The sequence below is a fragment of the Amphiprion ocellaris genome, chromosome 2, assembly GCF_022539595.1.
Source record: "Amphiprion ocellaris isolate individual 3 ecotype Okinawa chromosome 2, ASM2253959v1, whole genome shotgun sequence".
In the NCBI taxonomy this organism is placed as follows: Eukaryota; Metazoa; Chordata; class Actinopteri; family Pomacentridae; genus Amphiprion; species Amphiprion ocellaris.
Window position 1 is genome coordinate 23,048,650 of NC_072767.1, and position 17,512 is coordinate 23,066,161.

The 17,512-nt window shown below is 39.7% G+C and overlaps 1 protein-coding gene across 7 annotated transcripts in view; it reads left to right on the forward strand.

Annotated features, from left to right (window-relative positions):
• The window catches only part of LOC111573959 (cAMP-specific 3',5'-cyclic phosphodiesterase 4C-like), a 112,675-nt gene that overhangs the window by 58,276 nt on the left and 36,887 nt on the right, over positions 1-17,512 (forward strand). The window contains exon 1 of one of the 7 annotated variants that reach the window (XM_035952003.2): positions 4,598-5,050. The exons of 5 other annotated variants lie outside the window; for them this stretch is intronic. In XM_035952003.2, the coding sequence (XP_035807896.2) occupies positions 4,974-5,050 (77 nt within the window). In that variant the 5' untranslated portion in view covers positions 4,598-4,973. Of the gene's footprint in view, positions 1-4,597; positions 5,051-14,819; positions 15,247-17,512 lie in introns of those variants that run through there. One more of the 7 variants, XM_023278349.3, reaches the window with a different exon arrangement.

Below are 17,512 nucleotides of genomic sequence, written 5' to 3' on the forward strand. Positions count from 1 at the left end.
TCATGTAAAATTAAATCATCTTCCATCAGGTAAACGTGAAACCTGGATGCCTCTCCTCCTCCTCCTGTACTCCAAACCCTGGCAGCCTGCCTGTAGCTATGTAGAGGAGGCAGCTTGTGAACACGATGTGTTTATTTACGTCATCCATCTTGACATTTCAGTGATGTCATAAGCCCGTGTCATGTTTAAACTTCTCAGTGTTGTCAGCTGCAGATGCCATCTTAAGTAAAATATGAAACACTATGTGTTCAAACTAAAACTTAAACTGCTGCAAATGAAGCACCAGGACAGAAAATACATCTGTTGGCTGTTTAAAGGTCAGAATATTTCAAATAATTCTTCTTCTTGGTAACTCCTCTTATTACTGCACCAGCCAGGAGTGTTTTGATTATGTGGACTCCAACCCACAGGCCATCAGCAAAATTCATTTCATGTAGCACCTTTAAAATACACATGTATGAACAAAAACAAAGACCATGATTCCACTTAAATGTGCTGAGACTATTCATTAAACATATTTTATAAGTTGTTAGGTCCAGCAGGTTGGTTTATTTATTCTGCTTAACTAATGCTGATACTTCACATTTATGCACCGACCACATGACATCAATTTATACCACATTCAGAAGATCGTTATCTTTGTCTATACAGCATCCTCTTTTTTGCTTGCAGCATAGATGTACAGGGAAGTGGTTGTGGTGGGTTTGGCTGTTAACGTGAACAAATGTGTGTCCATGTGAAGCTGAAATGTCTGAATTGTGAAGTGTTAGCAGCGACACATTAACTGCCTTCACTGCTGTCATTTGTCTGTCCCTGCTGCTGTCAGCAATGTAGAAATTAAACAGAAGCCAAAATATGGCTGATTTATTCTGACATCTCCACTGATGTGTCATTTAGAACCGTTATTCTGCTTTTTGATTAATTAATTACACAGAAAAGATACGGCAGATATAAAATAGTGTTACTTTTAAACCGACAACTCAATAAGAAAAGTATGGTTTTACCTTGCTGACATGTTTCGACTTCATCTGCAGTCTTCTTCAGACAGATTCTGACAGATCTGTCAGATCGGCCACGTGATAAAAAAGGACACGTTAGATGACGCTCTGAAGAAGACTGCAGATGTAGTCAAAACATGTCAGCAAGGTAAAACCATACTTTCCTTACTGAGTTGTCGGTTTAAAAGTAACGCTATTTTATAGTAAGAAATGACAAAATGAACATAATCCAGCTAAGATACTGCAGACATTCAAGAATTTCTCTTCACCTTTGAAGTACTTTTAAAAGTGATAAAACTGTCCGCAATGTTAAACACAGAATGGCACTAATTGCACATAAAGACGTCATTATTTAAAGGGCCGTAGGGGTCAACATTGCCAGAGGGCCTGCATGGCCAATGCATTCCACTCATCATAAAGCACATCCTCCTTTATTGTGTGTTTTACTATAAATGGGACTGTAATTTACAAAATGAACATCATGCTGTATTAAAAGAGACATAAAACTACCAACTGTGACCATAAACCAATTAGGAAACGGTTTACAAAGATAATAAACCAAGTAAGGGTGTGCAGTCTATTTATTTGCAACCAGCGGAGTCGCCCCTGCTGGCCATTAGAAAGAATGCACATTTAAGGCAGCATGACGTGACACTGACACAGTCACTTTTCAAACCAAGAAGCTCCATCCAGTTTTTATATAAAGTCTATGTCTAATGTATGGAAAATATGCTAGTTCGCTAATGTTCTTACTGGAATTTAGCATAGCAAAGTGTGACGATAACTGTGAGACCCATAATGAAATAGAATAACAGTGCAGTGTATGGCATTAATTTAATTACAGCATTCAAGCAGTCACATCACTTGGACAGGTTTAGTCAAGATTATTATGACATTTGATAGTCAAGTTCTATTTTTCACATCAGTATATTTGAAGGGCCCAGAAGGAACATACAATACATCACCAAATAGCTCATATCAGAGACTTTATTTAAAGCACATAATTTTGACAGCTCTGTATTGGTGAGATCTCAGTGCCACTTCTTTCAGGTGAAAACGTTATTGTGGGAAATCAGGTTTCAGAGTGTGGATAGCAGGGGTGTAATCTCACCTCTGAGTCAACAGTCTATTGGCTGAAACAGCCTACCACTTTATAGCTTCTGATTTATTATCATGTAATGTGTGAAAAGTTAATAAGTGCAGAGAAGTTGTGAAATCTATCTTCACACTCTTTTTCTTGGACTCTTTCACTCTTTAAATAGTTGTTTGGTTTTTCCTTCCTGGTATCTGTGTTTCATCCAGGGTGGTGTTAATCAATGCGCAGCTCGCCAGGCTGTCATTAGAGGCTCGCATGGAAGCAAATATTAATCTAATAATGCAGTAGAATTCCTAAAATACTCAAAACAGCTGCACTTTTCATACACAAGAAGGCTTCATATGCTGTAAACGAAGGACTTCTGCTAACTCAATGTGGTGCCTTACATAAACCACAATAGCTTTAAATAGCAGGATCATGTGGAATCCTTTGTGATTTTAAAAATATTACATATACACGGCACTGCACTCAAAGTATGCAGCATTTTTCATGTATATTCAGGCTTGGGCTAACATCCTAAATAACACTGCTGAATTAATGGTGATCAAATTGCCACCAACCTGGCTACAATTATGATGCATGTGTTTGCATTGTTTTCGCACGAACAAAAACAAACCAAACAGTAAAAAGAAGGGAGTGTGGCAAATGACGAAAATGAAGAGTTAAAGCAACAGTTAAAATCCAAAGGAAAACAGTGCAGAGAGAACAAACAAGCATCTAGTTTCAGTTTAAAAGACAAAGGTTTGAGCTAGAGCCTGACTGATATACCGGTTACTCAACATTATCTCTGGTATTGGCCTAACACAGATATCAGTATCTGCTTATATGTTGTCTGATATATGCTGATTTGAAAACTGTGTTAAATTGAACATAACACAAACAGAAAAAGATGCTTGGGGTAATTTAGAAATGCTGTTATGACGTAGTTCGTCTCAGCACTGTCTGCAGCACATGTAGCAGAGTATGTATCACAGCTGAGCAGATAGCGGTGCCAAGTCACGCTTTGTATTCAGAGTAAGTTGCTAACTTGTTGGTGATACACATTTCTTGAAAGCTATTAAATAATAGCCTCATTATATTCCATCCAGTATCTGTTGACTCTTGTACAAGAATAGAAAATCAAGTGGGCAGGTGAGTTTTATTCTTTCAGCATGAATCTAACCCTTCATTTTAAATTTGCAACCAGATGTTATCCATTTTTAAGTCAATTAGCTCAACAGCAATTTTTTACAGTAAAAGTGTTTTTTTTCCTGCTGACTGTGTCCTGTCAGCAGGGTTCCCATGGGAGAAAAATTGAAGACCACTGATACAGGGTTTGAAGAAGCGGAAGTAGTCTTTGGAAACTTTGTGTACAGGCAGTTTCATATTGTTGTCTAAATGATTAATGTGACAATTTTTAGTCTCAAGTATTTAAACAAACATGCCAAACATTCACTGGTTCCAGTGTGTGAGAATGTCTTTGGGCTTTGGATGACTGGTTGAACAAAACAACACATTTGAAGAAGTTATTTTTGGCTTTGGGGGCCATTTTTGGATAAAAAATAAGCCTGATAAAAACATTAATAATTTGCTGCAGCCCTAATTCAGATTTGTGTGTGACTTTAAAACTCTGCATTAAGTGAAAGCAGAATGATTGCATGAGATATGAATGTTTGACAGAGGGATTTCTGTTCTTTCTGTCAAGTCTACACTGAACAGACCATATACTTTTTTCATGCCCTTCATCTGCCCCCCACCCCGTCATGCCACCCAGCCCAGCACTAACTCTAACAGTACCGTCTATAATTATGTAGCTGCGGGGCAACAGAAGGAGGGTATCGGGTCAGGCGGCGTGCTGATCCCACGTGTCAATGAAGGCTGCGCCAAGCCAGCTCTGCCAGACACAAAAACACCCACCAGCTTCGCAGGGGAGTCAGATCTCCTTTGACAAGTTGGGACACGCCAAAATGTTCTTCTGTAACTAAATGTAGGAGTTTTTTCAGTCTCACAAGGCTTTGAAACAGTCAGCACTCTGCTGCTTTGGGGTTTGCTTTGGACATCTGAGAGTGTGGCTTAAAAGACGATCAGCTTGTTACTTGAAAACAAAACGGCGACTCTGACAGCTCCTGAGCACATGGTGGGGGGGAGCTGTCCTCGGCTCCCACAGCAACCTCTGGGGACTCTGCAAGCACTCGCACTGCCAGAGGAAGAGGTCAACCCTCGCTGATGCTGCCCTGCAGTGTCATTGCTCTCAGCAGCAACACAACCCTTCCCCTTTCCTGTGAACACAGTGAGTGAGTGACTGACAGAGAAGTAGAGTAACAAAGCTACTTTAAACGTTTGACTTCTCTCCAGATCTCCTGTGTTTTCTAGAACAGTTTGGGGCTGTGCTGATAAAAGCCCTCTCAGGAATGTAGTCAGTGTCACGTCTGAGGTCAGTTTGGGTATTTACAACAACAAACCAATGAGGGAGGAGAGACAACTGTGGAAAATCCTTCAGAGCAGCTGAGCTTTCACTTTCAGCAGCTGCATTTCTGCTTCTTTCTTCTGGAGACTAATTGAATATCACACTGGTGTCAGCCCTGTTGAGGCTTGTCTGGGACGTCAGTGGAGGAACTCTGCAAAATTCCATGATGGTTTTTCCTCCATCCTGAAGCACTGAAGATTCACCAGATTTCCTTTCTATCTGATTCCATCACTTCTGTTTTTACCTCTTACCTGGAATCCTCTTGTGATTTGGTTAGTCACAGTATAAAACCTCATGGAGTCAGTCCAGGACCACCTTGAAAAATAGCTGAATTGTGAAGTTCAAGAATTGCCACAAGAGGCTTGGATCAGATGTGCAGTTTATTTTCAACACAGCCCAAAGTGTCTCATGTGAGTCAGGAGCTCAAGGGACAATGAACAAAGACTTGCGACTGACAAGGAAAGGGGTGCCGACTGGATTCGGGCATGGTCGGAGACACTCGTGCTCGGGGTATGTTCCAAAACTCTGCTTCCTGCATCCTTTCGGTGCTCATATTCTTGAGTGGGAGTGTTCAGTCAAACTGCTGAGCGCTGCTACAGGCAGGGCTCTCAGACCTGCAGTGGTGCTTTCACTGTTCAGGCTGTTGCTACAGAAAAGAAAACTAACTCTAGATGGTTAATCTTAAAATTCTCACTAATTACTAGGAACTTAAAACAGAACTTGCTTAATGTGGGCAGGACTAAATTAGAAAATGAGAAAGATGGACATTCAGTTGTCACAAAGATGGACAATACCTTTGCTGCAGTGTGCGCTCAGAATAATGCCTAGATGATGTGACGTTTAAAAGTATAAATATATTAGTTTTTCTGTCTGAAAATGTTACAGAAATTAGTAAAAAAAAAAAAAAAATGAATAAAAATCAGTTGTAACAGTCGGGAGTGTTGCTAGCTTGCCGAATCACAGGTTTTCTGGTTGCTGAGTTGTTCTGATGAGGTTAAAAATACTACATGCTGACTATGCAGCTTCTTGTCATTTAAATTTGGGTTTAATTACCTTGAAATGCAACTTGGGCTGTCGCCTAGCATTCTTTGTTTGTTTGGTTTCCAGGCACTTAAATTTTATTAAGTCGACTGCTTTTCAGCTTTGGGGGGAAAAAAAATAGAATTTCTCAGTTTTGTTTTTGACATGAGCACCCAGCATGTATTTATTTTGGCTAGAATAAGATGAGGGAAGTTTAGGTAAATTTGATTTATTAGCTGGACAGCTTTGATGACAGTGAAGAAGCTAAACAGTAGACGATAACTTGACAACATTTTATGGTACCTACTTATAGATATGCTCATGTAAGTCTGAGCCATGAAAGGGGTAGTGTTGGTTTACACGGTGAGGCCAGTGTGACAAAATGATGTTTGAGCTGCTCTATTTTTCTGTTGGCTGGCATTTTACCACAGCTTTTAAGAGGAAGCAAGTTTTGTTTGTGGCAAGTTTCAGTCAGCAGGCTTCCTGTTTTTGCTGAAAGTCTCCCAGAGACATTTTTTTTCAGCGCGATGACCCTGACACAAATGCTGCTGACTGAACACAGAGCTCTCATATCTACAGATGTTTCTCTTCAAGCACTCTAACAGCAGATGCACATGCAGCACAGCTTACGTTTTCATAAGTGCATGTGGCTCGGTGTGCGGATAACATCTTTGTTCTGACACGTTGCCTCTGAGCAAACAGACCATGTTTCAGATAGATGTTACATATGCTGTTGCTGATGTCACAGTGAAAGGCCGACTCATGTTACGTTGATGATAATCAGACTCTGCCTTCTGTGTCTGTGCAAGTTATAAGCACATGCCAAGCAACAATACATTTAAGAAACATATTTGACATAAAAAATAGTACTGCTGCATGAAATTGTACAGTAAAATATACTGTATGATAAGGAAAAGTTATGAATCTAAAAGCTCACAGATAAATTCTCCCTAAACATCTTTATATTTGGTATTTCTACTGTCAAAAAAGAGCTTTTTTCCTCCCAAAATCCTACTCAGTCTTGCCTGATTTGCTCAAAAAAAAATTTAAAAGGAAGGAAGCATTTATTTTATATGAAGGATTGCTCATTATAAAGTCATTGACAAAGAGGAGACAGGTCTGTGCTCAAACTGAAAGCTGGCAATAGGGGTCGAACAGTAAATAAAGTTAACGTGATGAAAAAAAATATCATTGTTCTTTATGAGCAAGAGGAGAAGTCTGCTTGACAGCTGCAGGAGACCCTGTTAAAGATTCTCCTTTTTGAGAACTTGTCTGAAGTGACGCTAAGTGACAGAGAACAGCGGCCACCTAACTGCTGCCTGAAGCTTTTTGATTTTCTTAAAGTGAGTATCTTTGGGTTGCCAGGTTACGCTGAAGAAAACCAGTAGTGGTGTGAAATGTGGATGTTGTCTGGCAACCCTGCTTATCTGTTAAACATCGAGCCTGATCTGTTGATGTTGAATTTTTAAATGTGTTTGAAGATAAGAAACATTAGGAGAAATTGTAAACATTACTTTGTCGTGATTTGGCAAGTTATCAGAGTTGTTTCCCCAGCAACATAATTTACAGAGTTAAAACGTGTGAAGCATAATGGAAGCGGCCCAGTCAGTTCCATATTGGTCCCAGCTCATCACCCAGTCCACTCCCAGTAAGACTTGTTCGCGGCCCAGTGCAACCACAGCTGAGTCCAAGCAGAGCAGGAGAGATTGGGTGGTGGAGGTTGGGGCAACAATAACACAACAGACCCCCAAAATAACACCCTGGTGCCTGGAATAGTTCCCCAGCCTCGCCAGGCTGACTGCACATGCCACGTGAGTGTGACACGTGTTTCTCATTTCTTGTGTATACAAACACAAACACAGGCACACACCCTGCAACCTGCCATACACACCCGCCCTAAAATCCATATTGATTGTTCCACCAGAGAGCCGCTGTAGGTGCTTTGAGGTCATGTTGCCAAATTAGGTGTTTTACCAGCTTTGGAAAAAGCAGCAGAGAGAGATTTGGGCTTGTGCCCGTTTAGTTTTCTGAGTTGAAATGTGGTATTGATTTAATGCTGGAAAATGAGAGGTCTGTTGGCCACGGGTTTCATTTTTTACATGTCATGATATTGTTCATATTTGCAGGGGCAGTGCACAATTAAATGCAATCGCACCAGCGTTAACTATCAGCGAGTTTACATCTGTTTTCACAGAGACAAAAAATCACCACAGAGCAGTAATTACACTACATAAATGAACACAATACAGCTGAAACATTTAACTTTTCACAGCATCCTCCTTTGATCTTTACTTCATCATCTTTTCAGTGCAAGGAAAAGACAGCAGTCATGATATTGATCCAGTAAAATTAGTGCAGTTTGTTATCCACTGTGTTGTTGAATGCCTTGTTTGTGATTGTGTGTCTGCTCTGAGTCCCTCTCTCTGGTGTGCAGAGGTAGTTTTTGGGCAAAGAGTGACATCTGCTGGACAGTCTGCTTTACTGCCTTAGCTGCACTGTGACTTCGCTCATATTTCCTAAATATCATCATTTTCTGATTTACTTTTATTCTGTAAATGTGAGTCTTGTTGAAAATGCTGAAATATGCTCAGTCAATTTGGCAACTCATCCTGGACAGATAAAGACTACAGCCGAAATGTCAACAAAATTATTAGACACTACTTGGGCTGAGCAATTTGGGGAAATGACTGTAATTTGTCTGAAAGATGTTGCGATTCCAGTTGATTTTGCAATGTAAGTTTATGAAGTCAAGCTTAAGTTCACTATTCAGCGTGTTGTGAGTCTACAACATGGTAGAATATCACCACATGATGGTCTAATGCAAGGAAGAGAACCTGAAGTTATGACTTGCTTCCAGCATTATGTATTGCAATAACTTTACCTGGCATAAAGTAATTGAACATGGAACAGTTATCACGAAAGCTATGACGGTGTCAAGTGAAATAAATACAGTAAGAATAGTCAAAAATAAAACAGTTCAAATAAGAAAAAAGGAGGATCTTTCTATAAATCGTCTCTGACAATTAAATGGGTAGGCCATCCATTTGTGTCTCTGGAACAACAACTACATTCTGTAGTTAAGTTGAATGAACTGGAGAATTGATTTTGATTTGAAATTGATTAATTATTCAGCTCTAGACACTGCTCTTCAAAATGCCACAGCTACAACCCCAGGCTGTGTTTCTTTGTGAGGTGCCGGACAAAAAAAGACTTCAGTGCTGCAGGAGAAAATGAATGATTGAACTAAACAGCAACCACTGTGGTTGACTGCTGAATGTAAAAGTAGCTACAGTTCTAGTTCCCCCTGTAGCCACAAGACGCTGCCTTGAAATTATATTGAGGCTTCATTAATCACTCTGGGATGAATGCAGTTTAAGTTAACGCTCCTCCTGTGCGGTTAAATGTTATGTTATGGCCTTGCTTAGTGTGTCACCTCACAGATTTCTGCACAAGGTGGCGTAAGACTCCCTCTGTGCTACTGTTTTTCTAGGTTTTAAAGACAACAACCAGCCATGTTTTAATGATGCAGAAACTCCAGGATACATGTTTTGCTCCTGTATAATTTTTTACTCACTGCAATATGAATTCTTGCACCTCTATGGAAACAGCACAGCTATGGCCAGAAGCAGAGAGAACTCAAAACAGTCTTCTGTAGATGTGTATAGGTCACATTTCAAATACCATGAATCTTTTTTTTTTTTTTTTTTTTTTTTTAATGATGAACTATTATGATCCTAAGCTTGGATTTGGTCACAGAGAAGTAGTTCAAGGCTTGTTGGAGAGTTGAGAATGTGAGAATTCTTTTTGTTTTTACAGTTTCTGCCTGATAAATGATGCAATTTGAGATTTAAAAAAAACCCCAAAGAAACCCAAAACCCAGAGCAGATTTTGGTTAAAAGGAGATATGTTTTCCAATCTATACAGCACACTGTTTTTTTGATAAAGATGTTCTTCTTCTTTTTAATTACCATATGTTTTGGACTTGTATTGATAAGGAGAGGAACAATAAATATGGAAAGAGAGAGCAGGGGACAAATATGTGGAAATAATCTGACTGGCCAGGATTTCAACAGGAAACTCGCTGCTCTGGACATTAGTGCCCATGTGGGACACACTAACCACTCAAGCCTGTAAAGATTGTTTTTAGATTTTAAAAAGAGTGTAAACCAAGACTAGCTGATACTGGATTTTTTTATGGACTAAAATATACAAATATGCACATAAACATATATTTTACACATATGCATAAAAGAGTTGTAAGACATTAGGTGAACTATACTCTATCTGAGCTACAACCAAACTAGTGTGCTTTGCTAGTTTGAAGCTAGCAAGGCAAATTTCTATTCTAAATAACTTAACATTCACTAATGATGATTTGAAGCTAGCTATGTTCATGCTACATATTAACCTTCTATTCACTAATTTTGGGAAATTTAACTCAAAAAAAGTTTTTTTGTCTTTCTTTTTTATTAAAATATCATCTTAAGCAAAATATCACTATTAATGTATGACCGTCACAAATAAGCAACTAATGGTTCACTAATATAGAGTCTCTAGATGATTAGCACCTTGACTAATGTTCAGCAAAAATTTCCTCCGTATTCAGTGGAAAACCAGATTTTTTAAATTTCTGCATTTGAAATTGCGGAGACTTGAATTGGTCAGTTTGGAGGATGTATTAAATTGTAGGTCCTGAACAGTTTTTACATGTAATGTTAGTTTTAGTTAGACTGTTATTTAGATTTTTAGATATTTATCTTATAATGTGTGGGAAGAATGGGTGTTCAAACATTAGCTTCCACTTCATTGACAAGCTATATGTGGTTGCTAGCTCAGTAATGTAGCAAACCAAGCATGAGTAACATGATGGTCATCACGATGGAGTAAATTAACCTCCCAACAATGTGTTTCATAAACTAGTTTGCAGCTTTCCATGAAGGCGCTGCTTGACTCCGCACCACCATAACTGTGATACACACTCGGCTTGCTACATGTGCTGCTCAGACTATTACACAGGATGGAGATAGAGTACGGTCCACTGGACAGGGTGTGATGACACCATTTGAAACTTATTCCAAGCCCCTTTTCTGTAATATGTTCATATAAAACAAATGTTTCTACCAGACAACATATGTGATGATGTCCATATAACTGCAATATAAAAGCAATGAATCTCTAGTGTGAATAGAATTTCCAATACCAGGAAACTCCCAGAATAGTTCAACTCATCTTAAAAGTGCTACAAAGTGGCCCAAAGCATTTTCCTTCTGTCAAGCTTGATTGGTGTTACTTCTCAGGTATGTGTGGTTCTTTTAGCATAGCTGTATGTATATTAGTCAGGGAGAGTAAAGTAAACAGAAAGCATAGTCAGTCTTTGAGAAGGTCGAATAAACTTGTTTCTTGAAGTCAAGGCCCTATAGCCACGTTGCCTCATTAGCTATGTGCTATGTGTCCCGGGCTGTTTCCGTCTGTAGACTCCACAACTGTAAAGCACAAAAAACAATAAAATTGATGCGGAAAAGTAGCGAATGAATAATCTTACTTTCCTGCTTGCTTCTCTGTAGCTGTGAACCTCCTTGATATCTTCTTCAGACCGGCTGATATCTGACACTTTACTTTGGAATACCATATCAGTTTAAACTTGGTACAGACACACGGAAACTTTCTCACACGCTCGCACACATTCACAACACTCCTCCCTCGCAGCTTATTCTCATTAGCAGAGGTAATGTTGTCATGGGAGCCAGCAGCCAGCTGGGCTGCAGAACTCATTTGGCTGGTGGATTTGGTTACACAGCGGCCTCACAAACACCTCATTCTCAGCAAATCTCCACCCTGGCATCTGTTTCGAGGTCCAACATGTTTCACAAGCACGTTGCACAAGGATGGAGGAGAGCGGTGGCAGGAGGAGTAAGAGGGGCTTCAATTCACTTTAGCTGCTAATATCTAATTATGATACCAGAAAACAAAGCATAATGAACAAAAATTAGTTCATGCTTTGTTTATTAACAAAGAGCATGAGGAAAGAAAAGTGTAGGGAGGCATGAGAGGCCTGTGCTTTCAATTTTGTGAAAAAACTGTCTTAGAATTATGTATTTGGGGGTCGCAATGTAATTATTTGACCTCTGGCATTCCTTCCACTGAACATCAATTGAGAAAAATTATTATTTGGAACAAACAATGGATGGTTGCTGCTGTGGTTTGCGCCCTCCATCTTTAAGAAATAGGTGGAAGGATGCAGCGCCTTGACAGGTGATGCATCCTTGGTGGTCCAGAAAACCGTGTCCCAAGTAGTGAACTTGTAATTCTCATTGGGGTGGATCAGTTCTTCACTCTTGCAAAGATGCCAGAAAGGAATATGAAATTTGCATCCAGTTTAAATGTGTTGTGTGGATTCTACCGGAATATTGGGTGCAATTACTGGGAGATTGTGCAAGAAAACTGAGAGCAGTTAGAAAAAAACAAGTAAAGTGTGATTTTTAGTGGTTGTTTGATTCCACTAAAGGTGTGAGGAAATTGTCCATTTGGACTGAATTTTTGAGGTAGTTCTTTTAGCTTCATTGACTTGCGACTGACAGCATACAGTGCACAGATGTCGCCTGCAGTCAGGGTTATGTTTAGGGTAATGCAACAGTTTTGTACTTTTTTTTGTTTTGTTTTTTTGACAGGGAGGTGGACTTTATACCAGACTGTTCTGGTTTAGAGAGGAAACGTGTTTGCGTCTGACCCAGATTTACTGAAGGTAACATGGAGGTCAGTCATGAACACAGTCACACGGAAGACAGATTGTTCAGGATAATAGTTTAATTAGCTGGGAAGATGGAAAGTGAGCTTCTTTTGTTTCCAAGAACATGTTGCCTGATGATCTTGAATTTTTTCATATTTTTGATCAAGTCGAGCCGTCAGTGTAGTTGCAGGTCTGGCGCCAGACTTCATTGTGTGTTTAAACTAAAGAATCTGAGCCCACTAACGGATTTCACCCAGCTGAAATAAAAATCCGTCAATAGCAGATTAGTTGGAAAAGTGTGCATTTTAAATCAATTTGAGGCTAAGTCTACAAAAGAAGTGTCAGACAAAGGACTTAATTTGTTAAAAATTTAATCAAAACCTTGTGATTCTGCTTCTGGTTCCCGTCATCACCACGTCACAACATCTGGTTGGATCTTCAGCCAACCGTTTTTTAAAACGTCAGACATTTAAAAGCCCCTTTTACTCCACCTCCTCTCCCATGTGCCTGCCAACACGTCCGATTCAGTCTACAGCCCAGTGTCTCAAAAGACAAATATTTGCTGGTGATGTCGACAGCAGTTGGCCCGCCAGTCACTGAGCTCATCTGGTCCAGTAAGTTCCTTGTGGGGGGACTGACTGGTACTTCTCTGCTGTAACAGGCTGAAGCTCAGACTTGACTGGAAGAATTATACAATTACACCTGCTCCTGTAGGCAAAAGTGCACTGTGTAGTAGACTTGGGTCCATTTTTTCCCCCTTAAACCTTCCTGACAGTTAATTTCAGTATACGGTGTATATGTTTAAACAAAAAAGTAAAAGCTGAGCTGCTGGTGATAGACGCCATTGGAGCTTTCTGGAATAATAACATTCCTTGTTCCTTAGATTTGTGCTGGAGAACCCAGTGATGATACCAACATTTAATTGGACTGAACCGAGATGATTTGCAGCTCATGGTGGCAGTTGGCAGTTGAATAAAATCATGTGGCTAATAAACTGCTTTTGTATTTGGCAGATGTCATTTTAAGATTCAATTTTTTTGAGGCAATTTGCCATATATAACTATTGATGCACATGTCGGCCCATAGCCCCAGCTTAACAGAAAATATCATGAGCTTGGGCAGGTTGGGTCAAAAAGTGACAAAGCAGTGTTCTAACTAATTTATAATTCCTTCCAGAAACACGACTACACTGTGATTATTAGTCCACCTTCTCTTCCTCTCCTCTCTGTAGTTCCTCTTATGCCCTGGCTGCAATTAATCTGTAATACCGATATAGACATATGTTTCTGGTGTGGCCTAACCTGTGAGTCAAGCAGGTAGCAGCTGAGAAAATTAACCTGTACTGACCAAACTGCAACTAGCTCTGACAGTTATACACATTTTGAGGTCATGCATTTTAAAATGGCCATACTTGTAGCGTACTGTGAGAAGCATGAGAAAACATTGTCTGAATAGACTCCGTCTGCTCCATCAAAATGTATTAAAACACAGCAGTTAAAAGACAGGTGTAGTAGGGGAAGAAACAAAAGGCAGCTGGATAAAATGGAATTTTAAAATAAGAAATGTGACAGTTTAGTTAAGATGAAGTTGATCTAAGAAGTTGTGCCAGGTTTATCTGGTTGAATCATGCACATTTTTGCAGGCTGGGTGGTCTGTATTAAGAAATCCTGACCCTGGCATATCAGTCACATAATGCTGTTGCCAACACTTATATTCGCAATTTGTCTCAGCTGAACTTCCTGGTCCACTAGTAGAAACTCACCTGTGGCGCACTACAACAACTCAATACAGCACCTCCATGGGTTTAATAGCAAGAGAAGTATATATAAGTTTGACGGTACTGAAAACCATATCTTCAGGATTTTGTAATTCCTCGATCTTTTCCAAGACGACTGTATAGCATGCAGCTCTAAAAGTTAACATCCGTAAACTAAGAAAAAAACACAAAAATTACCAATAGGAGGAAAGTTATACTGTAAATAACAGTAGAAACTCACACAATCACTCACACATTACTGTTTGAACCACTCATCAGATGCACAATCAATGTATCCTGTACTGTCATTGGAATAATTTTATGAAAAGATGAAAATCAAATATGAAGTAATTGTTTGTGAGGGTTTGAGTTTTGAATATTCTTAAGTTTTTTTTGTTTGTTTGTTTGTTTTGGTGAGTGATTTGTTTTTTACTCTGAGTCTGTGAAGCATGTGTGCTGGCTGAGGCTGCAAACGGTTAAAGTATCCACAGCAGTGCACATATACAGTACGCCACACATTTACCCCACACTGTGGATATGCATTCCCACAGACACACACGTGATGCAGCTACTACAACCAGAGACCCCCCTTTCCAGCACTCACCCACACATACAGTACATGCACATAGCTCATGCCTTTTTAAAGCCTCAGCAGTCCATGTGCCTGAGCCTGGAAGGAGGAGACAGACGGGGAGAGCCATAGAGAGGCGGAGGGAGGGAAGGAGGGAGGAGTGTGTCTCCAGAGAAGAGGGAGAGTTCAGCTCTGAACTCCTCAATGTGGATTTTGAACCAACGCAGCAATGTGGTCTGAGGAAACGGCCCTTTAAAGCCTGAACCGCTTTGATCCTTTTTCCTTTTCTTCTCCCACTCCTCACATTGGACCGGAGTCATGCCGCCACAACACGCTGCAGAGGGCTTTCCTCCGTCCGTCCGTGACTCAGTGGAAACCTGGTGCGGTGTGAAGGCAGAGGAGAGAGCGTCCAGGAGGAGAGGAGCAGAGGAGCACCCAAAGGAGGAGGAGGAGGAGGACGTTTAGTAGAGCACAAAGCTGAAGCGGAGATAAACAGACATGAGTCTACCGACTAACAGTGTGTACGTGACCCCCTCGGTCCAGGATCGCTACTTCACAGTGCGGAACGGGAACATCTGTGGGTCACCGTGCGCCGTCAACCGGCCCATCGACATTGTTCAGAAACGCAGGCGGTAGGCCAGATGTGGTTTCAATCCAGATGTTGTTGCACAACTCTAAACACAAAGCTGTCTCATTTTTGTCTTAAAGCAAAGTTTCCCAATTCTCTCTATGTTATTCCCCTAATAAGCGCTTTTTATGAAGTAATGCAACTTTACAGTAATTTTGATAACATATAAATTATCAGGTTACAGCATCTTGAGCTCACTATATTACAATCAGTCAAACACTAGCAACATGTCTGTCTTATAATATTTTATATGTATATGTGCACTCATATATACTCAAAGCCAGAGAATCATTAACTGCTTTTGATTTAGTTACTTCAACTTCTAGCTGTTTGTCATTTACAGTATTAGTAAAAATTCAAATTACACTTGCTGTCATTAAGATCTTATGATATTTTATTTGTTGTAGAGGCACAGATTGTTGTATCTGTGCTTCTACAACTGCAGCACTGAGTTTATTCTTATTGTCACCATCATTCCAGCTGTTGGTTATTTTGAGTTTTTCTTTTTTTTTTCTGAAATATTTTGCAAATGGTCTTAATGAGAATCAAAGTGATGTCTTCCTCATCGTGTGACTTTTTTTTTTTTTTTACTTACATTGTTTTACTATCTCTACTTGATATTCTTATCATTCACACTGCTGTTTCAGCACAGTGAGTCTCAGATTAAAGTGACCTCAGTGGACATGTATTGTGATATTTTTACCTAATCTCCTAAAGGTCAGCACAATATCTTGACAGTCAACCCTTATAAGCCACTCAGTTATGAATTTATGAAAACCTATTTGATATGTTTATCATCATATCATTGCTCACTGTCATTCAAAGGACAGATCCTGTTTTTCTTTATTGGCAAAATCACCTACAGTCAAGTCTGCAGGTAACTGAGCAAAAATTCAGCTCTTCACTTCTCAGATTCAAATAATTTAAATCCAAGATGCCAAAATAACATCTGCAGTCAGTGTCATCGGTCTGCCAGAAGAAACAACAGTCAAACAGTAGAGTTGAGCATAGACTGACCAAATCACCAGTTTGGTTGCTAAGTGCGGCTTTGTTAGTGTAACGGTGAGTCAGACGGACTGATGTGATTCTTTGGAATATATGAATCATTATCTTGTGAATCTATGTCTGTGTGTGCTTTTATTGTGGTCACACAATACTAATTACTGCTAATAGCTCACTACGCAGGCTGAATGATATGCAAAAAGAAGATTATTTATATATTATTGCATATCTATATTCATTCATGTCTATATATATTATGTGAGCCATGGTTTTAGTGGGAATTGTCATTTGTTTTGCACTGAAACAAATATGAAATTGATGGTGGGATTTTTGCTACTGTTGGTAGAAGACAAGCATGTTGCCTTATGTCTGGAGAATATGATTAATAGGTCAGAGCATCTCTGGGGCAGCACACTGTAATATTTAATATGGTGTGTTTTGACACATTTTAGCTTCATGAAAACGTTGCAGCTCCTATTGCACTTGGCCATGTTGTGCTATTGCTAATATTTCTAATAATTGTTCAGCCCTAATTTTTACCATATTAAGTGCGTCTCTCATTGTGAGTAATTTGCAAGAACAATTTTAAGTCTGTTGCATTTTTTTTTCTTGTGCGTAATCAGTGCATTAGTGACATACATGCTTTAGAGGATTTAGTATAAAGTGTAGGTGCAGAAATATTGCAAGGAGATTGGTTGTGGTTTACCAGGCTCATGCATTACTACACTCTTCGATCTCACTAGACGAGTCCACCTGAAAACTTCCTTAAGAGTCACAGAAGAAAATGTGACTAATTTTGCAGCTGACCTTCCAGAAAGAGTCATGATGACATCAGCCTAGTTAGGTGGGGAGGGGGATCAAAGACTCTTTATAATGTCAACCCACCAATAAAAAGGCTTCAAAGGCAGATTGCTAACAAATGCCTGGTTGGACGTATTTATAGGTCTGATGGATCAACCACATGTGTGTAATGACAGTCAAAATGCGACACAGAGAAGTAGAGTGCACACTGCAGTAAAAGCTTCTAAATCTGTTTCACAGGGAAACACTATGCTTCCACCGTCGTCACTTTTCCTTGTAAAGTTCGAGGTTTTACAGCTGCTTTTGGCTCAGAGACCATCATGAACATCTGTGCAGATATTTAGCGTCTGCTTTTAGGGTTATGATTTGTGACAAGTTGGCTTTCTGCGTCTGACGTAGAGTTTCTCATTTCATTTATCTCATCGTACTACACAGCTGCTCACAGCACCAGGATCTGTAGGTCTCGT